Source organism: Peromyscus eremicus, chromosome 18, assembly GCF_949786415.1.
Source record: "Peromyscus eremicus chromosome 18, PerEre_H2_v1, whole genome shotgun sequence".
In the NCBI taxonomy this organism is placed as follows: domain Eukaryota; kingdom Metazoa; phylum Chordata; class Mammalia; order Rodentia; family Cricetidae; genus Peromyscus; species Peromyscus eremicus.
The window spans coordinates 11,533,475-11,548,995 of record NC_081434.1 but is presented as its reverse complement, the minus strand read 5'-3'; the positions used below and the strand labels follow the sequence as shown (position 1 = coordinate 11,548,995).

General features: G+C 42.2%; 1 protein-coding gene across 2 annotated transcripts in view; it reads right to left on the bottom strand.

Moving 5' to 3' along the window:
• Nup107 (nucleoporin 107) overlaps positions 1-15,521 on the bottom strand; it is a 43,266-nt gene that overhangs the window by 12,241 nt on the left and 15,504 nt on the right. For both annotated transcript variants that reach the window (XM_059245514.1, XM_059245515.1), the window contains 13 exons: positions 14,509-14,580; positions 14,044-14,132; positions 13,104-13,182; positions 11,326-11,439; positions 10,035-10,125; positions 9,820-9,896; positions 8,381-8,440; positions 7,209-7,354; positions 7,055-7,103; positions 3,849-3,918; positions 3,412-3,530; positions 1,913-1,951; positions 1,252-1,402 (listed from right to left, as the gene is read on the bottom strand). In XM_059245514.1, coding sequence (XP_059101497.1) covers positions 1,252-1,402; positions 1,913-1,951; positions 3,412-3,530; positions 3,849-3,918; positions 7,055-7,103; positions 7,209-7,354; positions 8,381-8,440; positions 9,820-9,896; positions 10,035-10,125; positions 11,326-11,439; positions 13,104-13,182; positions 14,044-14,132; positions 14,509-14,580 — 1,156 coding nt within the window. The remainder of the gene's footprint in view (positions 1-1,251; positions 1,403-1,912; positions 1,952-3,411; positions 3,531-3,848; positions 3,919-7,054; positions 7,104-7,208; positions 7,355-8,380; positions 8,441-9,819; positions 9,897-10,034; positions 10,126-11,325; positions 11,440-13,103; positions 13,183-14,043; positions 14,133-14,508; positions 14,581-15,521) is intronic.

Below are 15,521 nucleotides of genomic sequence, written 5' to 3'. Positions count from 1 at the left end.
GATTAAAGGCGTGCGCCACCACCGCCCGGCTCTAAAACAACTTTGTAAGATGTAATACACAGGGCCGGTGAGACGGCTCAGCAGGTAAAGGGGCTTGCCACCAAGTCTGACGACCTGAATTCAATTCCCAGGACCCACACGGTAGAAGAGCACCAGCAGGCTGTGTTCTGATCTCCACATGAGCACCATGGAGCCTGAACATGTATGCACTGCTAAAATTTTATTTTAAATACAATACATACATTATAGGAAATATCATAATTTAAAAATATTTTAGGCTGGCTGTGGTGACTTATGCCTGTAATCCCAGCACTTGGTGGATGAGTCAGGGGGAATACTGAACCTGAGGCTAGCCTGGGCAAGTTCCAGGCCAACATGGGCTATATAGTGAGAATTTCTTCTCTAAAAAACAAAAGCAAAAACAGAAAATTTTTATACAAGTTAAAATTATTTTCATTCTCCAAAAGAATTTCACTCTGACTTTTACTCCTGTTTTTCTCCCTCTCTCCCTCAAAAGAAATAAGACTTAATACTAAGACAAATGCCACAATGAGAATCTGCCTGAAGGCCAATCGGAGCTGGCTTACGCAGCAGAAGGCAAATCAGGGAGCTGGCTTACACAGCAGGAAAACAATAGAACCTGCCTCAAAACAGGGTGGAAGGTGGGGACCCATATCTAAGTTGTTCTCTGACCTCATACCCGCTGTGGCATGTTCATGTCCTGGCAGGTGCACATCCCCCTTTCTCTTTCATATATATAATATATATATAATTTTTATGTGAATAGATATAGGGGATATGTTTAAAATACCTATAAATATTCATTTGAAAACATCATAACAAAACTCATTGTTTTATACAATATACATCTAAAATGAAGTAATAGATGGAATTTTTTTTTTTTTTGGTGGTTTTTCAAAACAGGGTTTCTCTATTAGCTCTGGCTGTCCTGGAACTCACAGAAATCCACCTGCCTCTGCCTCCCTGGGTGCTGGGATTAAAGGTGTGCACTATCACTGCCCACAATAGATGAAATTCTTTTTATTTATTTGTCTGTCTGTCAATTATCTGTCTATTTATTCTAGACAGGGTTTCTCTGTGTAGCTCTGGCTGTCCTAGAACTCACTCTGTAGACCAGGCTGGCCTCAATCTCACTAAGATCCGCCTGCCTCTTCCTCCCGAGTGCTGGGATTAAAGGCATGCACCTCCACTGCCGCCTGGCAATAGACAAAACTCTTAACTACATTTTACCTGCTTCCTTAGCCAGCTCCAGGCACTGGTGCCGTTGCTCAAATTCTGTAACACCTTCCAGAAACAATGCATACTGGGCCACAGCAAGGTCTTGAGGCAAATGAGAGGTATAAAATGCGATGAGGTTGGTGTGCTTCTCACTTATTAAAAGCTAAGAGACACAAAAATCAAAGTAGACCAGACAAGTCAGCAGTACTTTGAAAATCCAGTTTGCTTCAAAATTTCAAATATATTTAGGAAGACCCATAGATATGTGTTTCAGATCACAGTTCTTGCAAAGTCTAGGAATGTATTTAGAATAATTCAAAGATCTCTATGGAGTCCGGTGGCTTCCAGACTATATGGTATTAAAATAGTATCATTTGGGGGCTGGTGAGATGACTCTGTAGTTAAGAGCACTTGTTGCTCTTGTAGAGGACCCAGGTTTGGTTCCTAGCACCTACACAGTAGTTCACAACCATCCATTACTCCAACATCCCCTTCTGACCTCTAGCACCACACACACACACACACACACACACACACACACACACTCCACCACAAACATGCAGGCAAAACACTTATATACACAAATAAAAATAAATCTTATAAAACAGTACCATTTTGATTTTTGTTTTCATTAAAATAGAAAAAAATCAAATTGTAGATTCTAAAAGCTTACTTGTATATATGTCTTTAAAACTTCAATGGAAACTTCTTCCTTCATAGGAAAAAAACATAATCCAGTTATTAACATAACTATTTATAGGTATAATAATAATATAATTTCTAATAAAAATTCTACTTTTAAATGGTTTAAGAAATTTAATATTTACACTAAGTGGTACCTACCCTAGCTAAATGCTTACCAAAGATCATGTACTGCCTCATTTCACCTTATCATAACTCTTTTTTACTTTAAAACAACAACAACAACAAAAAAAATCACCTCTTTTTTGAACATGTATTTATCGTGTATGTGTGTGTACAACTTGTGGGGAGTCAATTCTCTTGTTCTATTCCAGGAACTGAACAAGTCATGAGACTTGGTGGTAACTGCTTTACCTGCTGAGACAGGTCACTGCCCTCCCACCATAACTCTTTGTGGGTAGATACTGTCCACGCTTTACAGAGGAAGGAAGGAGCTCTTATAGACCTAGGGTAGATACTGTCCACGCTTTACAGAGGGAGGAAGGAGTTCTTATAGACCTAGGGTAGACACTGTCCACACATTACAGAGGAAGGAAGGAAGGAGTTCTTATAGACCTAGGGTAGACACTGTCCACACTTTACAGAGAGAGGAAGGAGTTCTTATAGACCTAGGATAGACACTGTCCACACTTTACAGAGGGAGGAAGGAGTTCTTATAGACCTAGGGTAGACACTGTCCACACTTCACTGAGAGAGGAAGGAGTTCTTATAGACCTAGGGTAGACACTGTCCACACTTTACAGAGGGAGGAAGGAGTTCTTATAGACCTAGGGTAGACACTGTCCACACTTCACTGAGAGAGGAAGGAGTTCTTATAGACCTAGGGTAGACACTGTCCACACTTTACAGAGGGAGGAAGGAGTTCTTATAGACCTAGGGTAGACACTGTCCACACTTCACTGAGAGAGGAAGGAGTTCTTATAGACCTAGGGTAGACACTGTCCACACTTTACAGAGAGAGGAAGGAGTTCTTATAGACCTAGGGTAGATACTGTCCACACTTCACAGAGAGAGGAAGGAGTTCTTATAGACCTAGGGTAGACACTGTCCATGCTTTACAGAGGGAGGAAGGACTTCTTAGACACATAGAATGACACAGCTAGAAGTTACCGAGTAAGGATCTAAATTCAAGACTCAACTCCAAAGCCCGAGCTTTCCAACTGTTCTATCACTATGCTGTTGTATACACTTCACCAAAATGTTATCAAACATTCAGAAAAACGAAAAACAGAGAGGAAAAAGAGGATTTTAATTCTCACAGATTTTATTTTGGTTCTATTAGCTTAGCTGGGTACCAACTAGGACCAAATCCTTCAAAACTGGGCAAGCATCAGCATTCTGTGGCCACAGACTAGAACCTAACAAGTCACTCACAATGAGTTACCACTAGGTGACCACAGGAGATGGTCCTGATGACAGGCAGCTAACCACAAGCATGGAGAGCTGGAAACACAGTCCACGGTTACTTACTTTGGTCTGTAGTCCCAGGGTGCGGAAAAACAAAATAAGGTGAGTCATAAAGCGGAGGAGGTGTCCAGGTAGATTGCTTCTGCTCTTGGAAAGCCATTTGCTAAATTCATCCATCAAACCTACGAGCCATCAAAGGTTTGACAGTGAGAACACAATCAGAGAGAAAGAAGTATCCCGAGGACACCCCAGGACACCTACAGTGTCTGAGTGTCTCACTGCCAACACCCACCACGGGACGCTCTCCACCCGAGAGACCTGGCTTCAGCCCAGACTCGGCCTTACAGTAACAAGTAAACATGGCTGCACTTGAGGCGGTGGATGTCAGTAAAAGTCTAACAGATGTGGTGAGTCATGTGTACTCCATCAAGAACAGTTATTACAAAGACATTACCCATAAATGAAGAATTCAGGCAAAGCAAAATAAAACTGCATCTTACCATCGATGTCTCCCAGGATAAGGAATTTCTGAACTATATGATAATGTTCTTGATTCTCTTCCAGAACTCTCTGAAAAAGTTTTTACATTGCCATAAGTCTTCTGTGTTCATTGCTACAGTGAAAATGTCAAATTCTGATGGGACATACACGAAGCTAAAAATGAAGGGCTTTAGGAAGATCAAAAACATGGAAGGATGCTGCCTTTAGAATACATTCATGACTGAACAATAGCTCCCATAAGACAATCTAATATAGGGAATCTTATTCTATTTATTATCTTTGTAAAACATCCATTTATTTATCCTGTGTGTACACGCATATGTGTATGGACATGTATGCCACAGTGCCACTAGAGGTCAGAGGACAACTTGTGGGAGTCCACCATGTCCATCCACCACGCGGGTCCTAGAGGAAACTCAGTGGTCAGGTCCAGCCTGGAGTCTTTACCCGAGGGGCGACTTGTGGACCCCAAACTTACTATTTTTAACATTTTATTCTGTCTACCTTGGCATACCACAGCAAACTAGAAAGAAAGGACCCATGGGTCTCAGGCAAACTAAACTACAAGACACTCTTTCCACACAGGCAGCACTCTTCAAAATCATTTCGAAGGAAGCTGCTTTCTTCTACACACATCACCGAGAGACAAACACAGCGGTGGCAGACACAGACAGTGAACTTGGTAACCGCTGTGCTCTTTTAAAAAAGCAGGCCTTTTTTTCCCCCCAAATATATTTTAATGTTTTCTTATCAGTCAATCGTCTTTTACTGTTTATTCTTTTGTACATTCAAAACATTTGCTCTATCTGGCACTTAGCTCAATTACATGGCATTAGTCAAGGCTGTTTCCTTCCAGATGGAAGGCCAATTCTGCCAGGACCATTATCTTATATAATCCCCCTGTTTCCTGTGAAATGGAAGGTCACACCTGACGCCTTTCAGGCACGCATGCATGCTTGCTCTAATTTAGAGCTGTGGGTCACTGATCGGCTTGCCCCACGCCAACTCTACACTGCACTGCTGTGTGCTCACCGAGGGAGGAAGTGCTCCTTGCTCCTGCTGCCTTTTCAGAACGTTTTGGTCATTCTTATTTATGGTTCTACTTACAATTTTATTTTCCCCAAAAACAACCTCCCCAAATTATGAGGGTCCTATGTTAATTTTAGAATGAGTGATACTTGCATGTCTTCTCATTCAGAATTACGTTTTATCTATTTTACTCATGTCTTTATGTCTTCCAATAAAATTTTATTGTTTTCTTTATGAGAGTCCTGAAACCCTTGGTTAATTTTATTCCTAGCCTTTTGTTTTAGTCATTCACTTAAATGAGACTCTTTGGGAGCGGGGCACTATATCCTCTCCTAAGTAGTTATAACAAGCACAGAATGCTATGCAATTCTCTATTGTCTAGCTACTCTGACACACTAGCCTACTGATTCTGGAACTCCTTCAGTCTGAAGTAGCCAGGCTCATAACTTGTCACATGTAACATCCTCTACCCTTGAGACACTTACTTCTATTCCTGACTTGGTTTTACCTATTCATAGACTTTCCAGAATATTTATATATTGATCATAAACCTTGGGCAGAAAAAGCATTAATTTCCTTACTGTACAAGGTATAGGCCACCTGATAATAAAGAAAAATAAAAACCAACAGAAAATACTTATAGGATATGAACAGGAATTTATAAACAAATAGGAGCCACAGAGATGGTTCAGCAGTTAAGAGCAATGGCTGCTCTTTCAGAGAACCTGGGTTTGATTCCCAACACCAAGATGGCAGCTAATGACTGTAACATGCGCTCTAAGGGGTCTGGTGCCCTCTTCTGGCCTCCACAGGTACTGTGTGCACATGAGACGCACACATAGGGAAAACATCCATAAACATAAAATAGAAAATTAAAAAAAAAAAACTTGAAGAGAAATTTACCAATAGAGAGTGGAAAGCATACTCAGCCCTGCTCCCTACATTAAATGGCTGGCAAAAATACCAAGTGTGACGTTCAGGACTGGAACGAATGCATACTTCAATAACCATTGTGGTAGTATCCATTATTACAATCTGATACTTTCCTATTTGCATGTTTCTCCTTCGTTTTTAACTTCAGTTTTAACTGTGTAGCTTGAAAACACACCCTATGATATTTGTGAGTAGTTTAAGAACCTGAGACATAGCAGCTGTCCCTATGAAGAGGATATTGTATTCTCTAACCCAGTGATCCTGGCCTTAAAGAGACAGCAATGCCAGGAAGCTCACGCATCTTCACATACACAGATGTTCTCTACAGCACCAGAGTCAACCTGAGTATCCTCTGAGGAAACAGAACAAAACATAAGACCTCCCCACCAGCTCTCCAGAACATTCTATATCTGTCAAAAAGACCCATGGAGAGGAATGACTGAGAACAAAGTATAACAACATGTACATGAAGACACTATGATAAAACCCACCACCTTCAATGTTAACTGAAAGAAAAGATACATTCTAAATAAAGAAATTCCAGCATCTGGGAGTCTGAGGCAGGAGGATTACTAGGAGTCTGGGGCCAGTCTAGGCTTAATTGTAAGTACCAGGCAGTTAGAGCTATTCAGTAAGACCTTATCTTTCTTAAAACAAACAAACAAAACCAAACAAAAATTAAACAAAAAACTAGAAAGCTGGCTAAAATATAGCAATTAACTTGGAGAGATTATCATTAAGTGGAAAAAATCAATGTGGAGCAATGTGATCTAAAAACCCCCAACACCGTACTGCAGTGTCCACACCACTTACACTTATTGGAAACCCACGGAGAAAGCTACAGGATATATGTGCTGGTGTGGTATACTGTCTGAGGAATAAGGACAAGGGTTGAAGAGTTTACAGGTCTCACTGGCACGTGTTAGGATTGTTTTACTATTCCAGTACATACACATTACTTTAGTTACCAGAGAAAAAACTAAGGAAGTGTTTTTGTTTTGAGACAGGGTCTCACTATGTAGCCCAGCCGTTCCTCAGACTCACAGCAACGTCCTGTCTCGGCCTTCTGAGTGCTAGGATTACAACAGGGGCTACCAGGCCCTATCCATTAAGTGTTATTTTAAGGTAATAGTGAAGAAAGGATGAGAAACGAGACTTCCATATTCTCCTCTTTCAGCTACAGTGCACAACTGCATGCATTAACTTCACATGCTTCATGTAACAGGGTGACAGGAACACTTACCTTTTTATCAGTGGCTTGAAGTTCTTCAAAAACCTTTTCTAAGGTCCAACTTCAAAAGAGAAAAAAACAGAAGGGACAGAAATGGTGACATGAAGAGCGATGAAGGGCTTCTGAGCCGGCGTGAGCACCCTGACCCCAAAGCCACCACACTCACTTCGCTTCCGTGTACTCTCTAGGGAGCTCTTCCGGTTCGTCCAACGTCATTACCGATGTCCGAATCTCCTGTTCTACCAGGCTGTCCACCATCACCCGGAAGTAGGCCCACACTGTGTCTTCCCAGGTGTCACAGACAGGAAGAAGCTTTTCATCCATTCCAAAACACAAACACAGTCAACAAAAAAGAAAAGGAAACCAATTATATCCACTGATAAAGACTTTAAAACCATCTTACAATGACAGAAAACAATGGAGTTAAAAATACACACCAAATAACCCTCTTTCTCCCAAATTAGTTTTTTTTTTTTAAAGATTTATTTATTATGTATTTAGTGTTCTGCTTGCATGTATGCCTGCACTCCAGAAAAGGGCACCAGATCTCATTACAGATGGTTGTGAGCCGCCATGTGGTTGCTGGGAATTGAACTCAGGACCTCTGGAAGAGGAAGAGCAGCTAGTGCTCTTAACTGCTGGGCCATCTCTCCATCCCCCAAACCAGAATTTTTAAGAAGTTTGTATGATTAAGACTTTTAATTCATGGTCACATTGACTCTGCATTTCAAACTACGACAGCATCCCTCAGAACAGCTGTTGGGATGGGAGGGGCAGTGGGGTCATGAGGAACACACAAATATACGGCTTAAGTCCAAGCAGGCACTGTGCCTCAGCAGTACATTTCTAGATGGATCTCTGGGTACAGAAGTCACCAGTAAATGGGTGCTGCAATTCTTCTTTAGGAATTAAAGTCTGGCTTCATTTATTTAATCATCATGTAAGAGTCGGGGACATGCCTATAATCCCAGCACTGAGGAGGCTGAGGCAGTAGGATCATGAGTTCAAGGCCAGCCTGGTCTACAAAGCAAGACCCTGGTTTCAAAAACCCAAACAAAACTAAACAGCAAAAAAGGAAATGTGAGGCTAGAATAAGCTACACATCAAGCAAAAGAACAACAAAACAAGCCAACACTCAAAACCCCCACGCAGAAACAAACAGCCGACAACCATGTGCACGTGGGGAACGTCACAACAACCAGGCCGTCACTGTCCCGCTTTCTGCCAAGCTCTGCAGGGTGCTTTTGGAAAGCAGCCCAAGTCTGCTTCACAGAGCTGCAGGATGTTTGGGTGTCCGGCTTACTCCACAGTGAAAGTAGACACCTCGGCGCCGCGTACCTGCTTCAGATTCCCACTCAGTGCAGCGTAAATCGCCCTTTCATATTTATTAAAAAGTTCCTGAAAGACAACGAACAGAAGGAATTGAGATGATTACTTTTCCTAGCGGGTTAGTTTTCATCATAATTCTCTAGACTGAACCTGGTCACTTAGTTCCTAAGCTTCAGTGACAGATAAAGAAGAACAAGCAGGAAGGAAGAATTTTCTAGTTTGATAAAATAACTCCAAAATCTCCAGAAAAAAAAAAATCAAGCATTTAAATCTCAAATGAAGGCAAGGCCAAGTCCGGTGTGCATGTTGATTACTTATAATAAAATGGCCGATGCCGAAGCAGTTGCAGCCACCACTTTATTCCATTTTATCTTCAGGGCTCTGTCAATGGCATCTCAAGACTTCCTGTCATCAAACAAGACTGGGAGACCCCTTTCTACTCCTATCAGTACCATCACAGGCAGCCCTCAGCAGGGTGAATAGCCTGACAGGCTCCTCATCATGCCTGTGACTTTAGTCCTGTATGGTCTGCTCTGCACGGCCATGCCACTCTTCTGTATCACTTGCTCTCAGCTTTCTGACACCCCACTCAACAAGCAAATCCCAGGTCTTTCCCAAAACCAAGGGCCCGGTTTATTGTATCACTATATTTATTCACGCTTCGACAGATGTGAAACTCTGTCACCACTTTTATTGCTTCTAAAAGAAAACTTTAGTTTTCATCATCATTAGTGTGTGGAGAATGTGTGTGTGTGTATGTGTCACACACGCCACAGTGCATGTTTGAAGGTCGGAGGACAGCTCTGTAGAGTCAATCCTCTCCTACTTTAAGTGGGTTCCAGGTACCACACAAGGCCGTCCAGCCTGTGCTCCAGGTGCCTTTCTCTGCTGAGCCATCTCTCCAGGGTCGCATTTTTATTCACTTTTTCTGCACCACTGACGACATTTTCAAGTATTTTCTTGTAACCCCATTCTCCCATAAACTCCGAGATTTCCTGCACGATCCTGCATTCATTCTGTAGTGACTGTAGGAATATGTTCATCATGTTATAACAGAACTGGTACTTTCCTTATAAGCTTTCTATCCAGCCTCATAGGCCTCCATCCGGTTAGCTTCCCAACCCATGTATTTACCTTCCACTCCTTCCTACTAAGTTTTAAAGAGTTAAATGGGGATGTCTTCTGAGAGCCTGCGTTGAGCTCAGCCCACTAGTCTTCTCTAAGTTCATGTGGTTTGTCCTGTATGCTTATGCCTCACAGCAATGTTATTCTTACTACCCAGTGTCTGGACAATTCACGACATCACCAGGCCTATTCCTAACATGACTAAAACTTCTGCGGAATACGGGACTTTAGTCATGTTATGCTGAAGGTTTCACAGCTCCTCAGTACACCTTCACTGAATTAAACAGGGTGAAAGTGAGTCTCAGTAAGTCTCCTTATCTTACATCTTCAGCCATCCTCCAGCAGCTAATCTTCCAAATCCGTCTATATGGATTCCCTTCAACAGGCTCGAGCTCTGTTCCTACAAAACAGTAAAGGAAAATTCATAACTTAAGATGAGACATTTCAACCACTTCTACAAAGAAAGGCCCCCATTCCCTCAGCCTGGCACATGGAGCTAAAGCCCGCCATACCCCGCTGAGAAGGAACCCTAACACACCTCCGTTAACGTTAGGGTCATGATAGAGTTTCCAGCCTTCCAGTGTCGCAGCTCGCCATGCTTGTCCACAGCGTTTGCAGAGCCTCTGCGCCTTAGGAAACAAAAAGGACAGTGACATCACTGGCGCAGAACTGACAAGCACTGTGCAGAGCACACCCGGGTGACAAGATGTCACAGAGGATGATGAAGACAGTGGTCACGGCATTCCACTTTACCCACAAACCTGTAGCTGTCTGGGCTGATCCTTTCTTGTGCTGGCAAGGCTGGGGATCAAACCTAGGACTTCAAGCATGTGAGGCAAACACTTTACCAACTCAGCTATATTCTAAGCCATTTATTTATTTATTTATTTATTTATTTATTTATTTATTTATTTATTTATTTACTTACTTACTTATTTACTTATTTATTTATTTATTTTAATAATTCCTTTCTTTCTTCATTTTAGGCTTGCTACGAGGGTACTATGGCACTTGCTCACTAACATGGAATTTTACTAAAAATAAATGGATTTGATGACCTTTGATTTATGGAATACAAAATTATTATAAAAAGTCTATAAGTCAGGGGCTGGAGAGATGGCTCAGAGGTTAAGAGCACTGGTTGCTCTTCCAGAGGTCCTGAGTTCAATTCCCAGCAACCACATGGTGGCTCACAACCATCTGTAATGAGATCTAGTGCCCTCTTCTGGCCTGCAGGTGTACACACAGGCAGGATACTGCATACATAATAAATAAATAAATAAATCTTATAAAAAAAAAAAGGTGTAAGTCGGGTAGTGGTGGCACATATCTTTAATCCAAGCACTCGGAGGCAGAGGCAGGTGGATCTCTGAATTGGAGGCCAGCATGGTCTACAGAGTGAGATCCAGGACAGCCAGGGCTACACAGAGAAACCCTGTCTCCAAAAACCAAGAAAAAAAATTAAATGTCTCTATAATGAGAAGAGAGCTATCACTCATTTAGTCATTGATGTTTCCTTCAATTCAGCCTACCCAAGAGCAATGGGAGAGCCCGAGGACCTTAAGTGTGTGAGGAGCATCACCAGTGCCATGCTTAACAAGGACAGGAGGTGAGGAGGCTGCCACTAGAGTCTGCAGTGGGGGAGGGCAAGGCTGGGCCTGTGAAGGATTCGCTGAGAGGTCCAGGACTAGGGTGAACTGCTCTCTGTGCTTTATCTGGAAATGCCCCCACGAGGCAGAGACAGCACACTGAATGGGATCCCGGCTTGGCTCTTCCAACTCTGGGTCTATGGCACGTGGACCTGAGCAAGCAGGAAATCCATCACTTACCTCTTCTGTCATCCCAGCTCGGATTAGAGTGAAAAGGTATTTGAGTAATCTAACTTCATCTTCTCTATCCAGATCATCAAGCGGCATTTTCTGTCTAATAGGAGCATCAGGGTCCTAGAAGAAACCCACCATTAACTGTAGATATTTGGGACCTACATATATTTAAAGCTTTTGTTGATTCATTTGTTTAAACCTTAGTCAGTCATACATATGATGCTAGGGGTCAAACTCAGGGCTCTAATGCTGTGCGTATAAGCTACAAAACCCTGGCCCGATATACACCCACACATTTTAAAAATCATCATGCATGATGAATCTATACAGTATTTATGCACAGAAACAAATTCCTCTAAAATCTAGTTAATAAAGAGAATGAAGTGTCACAATAATAGGCCCATTTGTCTGCTGCCCCCACCTCATGCCGGAACAGATTTTGTTGGGCAACATGGGCATGCCTAGTGAGTGCAGAATACCACTTGCCCAGCCCAGCCCAGCCAACTCTAACACTACATTCTCTGAACGCATTCCATCACTGTTCTTGGAAGAGACTAGAAGATGGACAAACACAAAGGAAGAACGGAAGAGCTCCGGTCTGACTAGAAAGCATGAACTTTCTGAGAATACAGGGCAAGAGAGCTCACTAAGTACTCCTGTGCTCACTAAGTACTCCTGTGCTTACTAAGTACTCACTTGTGCTTACTAAGTACTCACTTGTGCTTACTAAGTACTCCTTGTGATTACTAAGTACTCCTTGTAAAGCACAAAAGGAGCTGGAGGCATAGCTCAGTGGTAGAGAAGTTACCCAGCATGCACATGGGCTAAGTCCTAAGTAGTGTAAAACAAAACATAACCAAACAAATGCAATATCCACCTCTTCAAAAAAACAAAACAAAACAAAAAAAAAAACAACAAACCCAACTACACACTAGTTACTAATAAACAAGTAAAAATAAAAGCACACTCAGAAAAGGGGGCGGGGATGTCTCAAGTTCAAGGCCAGCCTGAGCCACACAAAGATCCCGTCTCAAAGGAAAAAAACAAAAACAAAAACAAAACAAAAAATGGGCTGCCTGTAACTCTAGGTGACCAAATGTCCTGCCTGGTCTCTGCAGGTACCTGTACTCACAACTGCATACATCCCCACAGAATACATATATGCATAAATAAAAACAAATCTTTAAAAACAAACAAAAAAATTCCACAAACTTCTGAAAGGATCATTCCGACTTAACACACTTGTGTGTTAAAACATTTAGCATTAATAGTCTTCACTTTAGCAGCAAATAGCACGCAATCACAATGAATTTCAAACAAACGATTTTAATGTCACTTAAGAAATGATTATCACTTATCTTCAAAGACAACTTCATTTCCAAGAACAGTGACTGTCCTGGTTAGTTTTATCTCCACTTCACACACACACACTAGAGTTATCTGAAAGGAGGGATCCTCAATTGAGAAACTGCCTCCCTGAGATCCAGCTGTAGGGCATTTTCTTAATTAGTGATTGACCGGGGGTGGGGGGCACTGTGGGTGCAGCCATCCCTAGGCTGGTGGTCCTGGGTTCTATAAGAAAGCAGGCTGAGTAAGCTATGAAAACAAGCCAGTAAGCAGCACCCTCCATGGCCTTTGCATCAGCTCCTGCCTCCAGGATCCTGCCCTGTCTTGAGTTCCTGCCCTGACTTCCTTTGATGATTTGGAAATGTAAGTCAAATAAACCCACTCTCTTTGGTCATGGTGTTTCGTGGCAGACGTGGTCGCCCTAACTAGGAACTTACCAGTTCAGTGACGAGAGGCCGGACACTTCCTATATAAGACAGTAGCTGCCGCTGTTTTAAGGTGTGGAGGGTATTTTCCCTGAAAGAAGAAATAGCAGTTTTCTATAGGGCTAGCAGAGTACTTTCTTTTTTCTTTTTTTTTTTTTTATTATTTTTTTTTTTATAATCTATCTTTTTATTTATTTATTATGTATACAGAAGAGGGCACCAGATCTCATTATAGATGGTTGTGAGCCACCATGTGGTTGCTGGGAATTGAACTCAGGACCTCTGGAAGAGCAGTCAGTGCTCTTAACCTCTGAGCCAGCTCTCCAGCCCCTCTTTTTTCTTTTTGTAGGTAACAACAACCCGCCCCAAGTACACCTGTTGTGTTCAAAACAAGGGAAAAAAAGAGACAACAAATGTAGAAAAACGCACAAAGTCCTTAACACAGAAGGCAGTTTGATGAATGAGGATGGTGAACTTCTTTTCATGGCTTGGTGGCCAATCATAAGCCTGCTTTTATGAGGCATATGTTTAAGTCATTTGCCTTTTACTGTGTTATTTATGTAGTCCTGGATGACCTGGAACTCATTATGTAGACCAGCTGGCCTAGAACTGGGACTTATTTGACTCTGCCTCCTGGTTGCTGAGACTAAAGGTATGTACCACCATGCCTACCAGTTTTTACTTCTTTTATATATGTATATGTATATGTACATGTATATGTATATGCTTGGCCGGGCAGTGGTGGCGCACGCCTTTAATCCCAGCACCCAGGAGGCAGAGCCAGGCGGATCTCTGTGAGTTCGAGGCCAGCCTGGTCTAGAGTGAGTGCCAAGACAGCCAGGGCTATACAGAGAAACCCTGTCTCTAAATACAAAACAAAACAAAATTTAAAAAAGCAACATTTAACAGATGCCTTGAAAAACCGCCCCCCAAAAAAAGCTTAGTTACTCACCAATATACTGATTTTGCATAAAACTCAATATTATCAGAAAAATCTCCAATTTCATCTTTGGCAATACTTTCTAGCCAATCTACCACCAACTAGGAAAGGAAGAAAAAAATGAAGATCATTTAACTCTAAAATCTTTATTTTTAACAGTACTTCCACCCTTCATCTGGTTTCTGATATCAAATAACAACTTTTTCCAACCACTATTTTTACTTTTTAAGATAAACAAACATCCAACAATAGTATTTCCTATAGGAATAATGCTATTTTTAATAGTCTGTCCCTCGAAACACAAAGGTTATTATTTAAAAGTTGAAGAACAACTTCCTGAATTTCTTTTAATTACAAAAACAATCAAGAAGAAGATTAAAAGAGATAAGTTAAAAGAACAAAAGTGCAGTAGTTTGTATGTCATTTGCCTTTTCTCCATGTTTCTTTCCAGAAAGAATTTACAAAGTCCAGCCACACCTGACTCTGGCGGACCAGTGAGTCCCTCTGAAACAGCGCTTCCACAACCGTCTTCTCGCTGGCGTTAATAGCCTGTGACGACAGAGAACAGTTAAAGGGAGGGAGGATGGAGGGCACAGACTTCAGACCGAAGGCAAGTCACAAATCAGTGCGTCTAACACCTACCTGTATTTGCCCTCTGCTTTACGGGCTTTCCTTTCGTTATTTAGGCAGGGTCTCTGTGTAGACCAGGCTGGCCTGGCACTCACTCTGTAGACCAGGCTGCCCTGGCACTCACTCTGTAGACCAGGCTGGCCTGGCACTCACAGAGACCTGACTGCCTCTGTCTCCCGAGAGCTGTATTAAGGCATGTATCAATGCCTGACTTTATATGTATTCTTAAAAATTATTTTTTTTATTTTTATTTTTTGGTTTTTGAGAAAGGGTTTCTCTGTGTAGCCCTGGCTGTCCTAGAACTCAGTCTGTAGACCAGGCTGGCCTCAAACTCAGAAATACACCTGCCTCTGCCTCCTGGGTGCTGGGACTAAAGGAGTGCACCACCACCTCCTGGCTCCTTAAATATTATTTATAAATAAAATTTCAACAATACACTGTTTACTTTTTACCCGACAATTTAATTTGCTATACTTGGATTTTTAAATTCTGTCTCTGAGCTGGGACACAGCTTAGTGTCTCACGGTGCTGGCCTGACACTCGCAAAGGTGAGTCCACCCTGGCATTGCATGAGAATAACATCTCCCATTTCCACAGATGGCATTTCAGATAAAGGCACGCGCGCGCGCACACACACACACACACACACACACACACACACACACACACACACACACGGAAAGAAGAAGAAGGTTGCTGGTCATTCTGCTGGACGCCTATGATCTCAGCAGCCAGGAGGCGGGAGCAGGAGGCTTGCTAAGAAGTCAAGGCCTGGATTCCAGGCTCCCACCTGTTCTCAAACAAAACAGCCCCCAAACCCTCCAAATTATATAAAGCTGGTTGTAGTCATGCGCCATGTC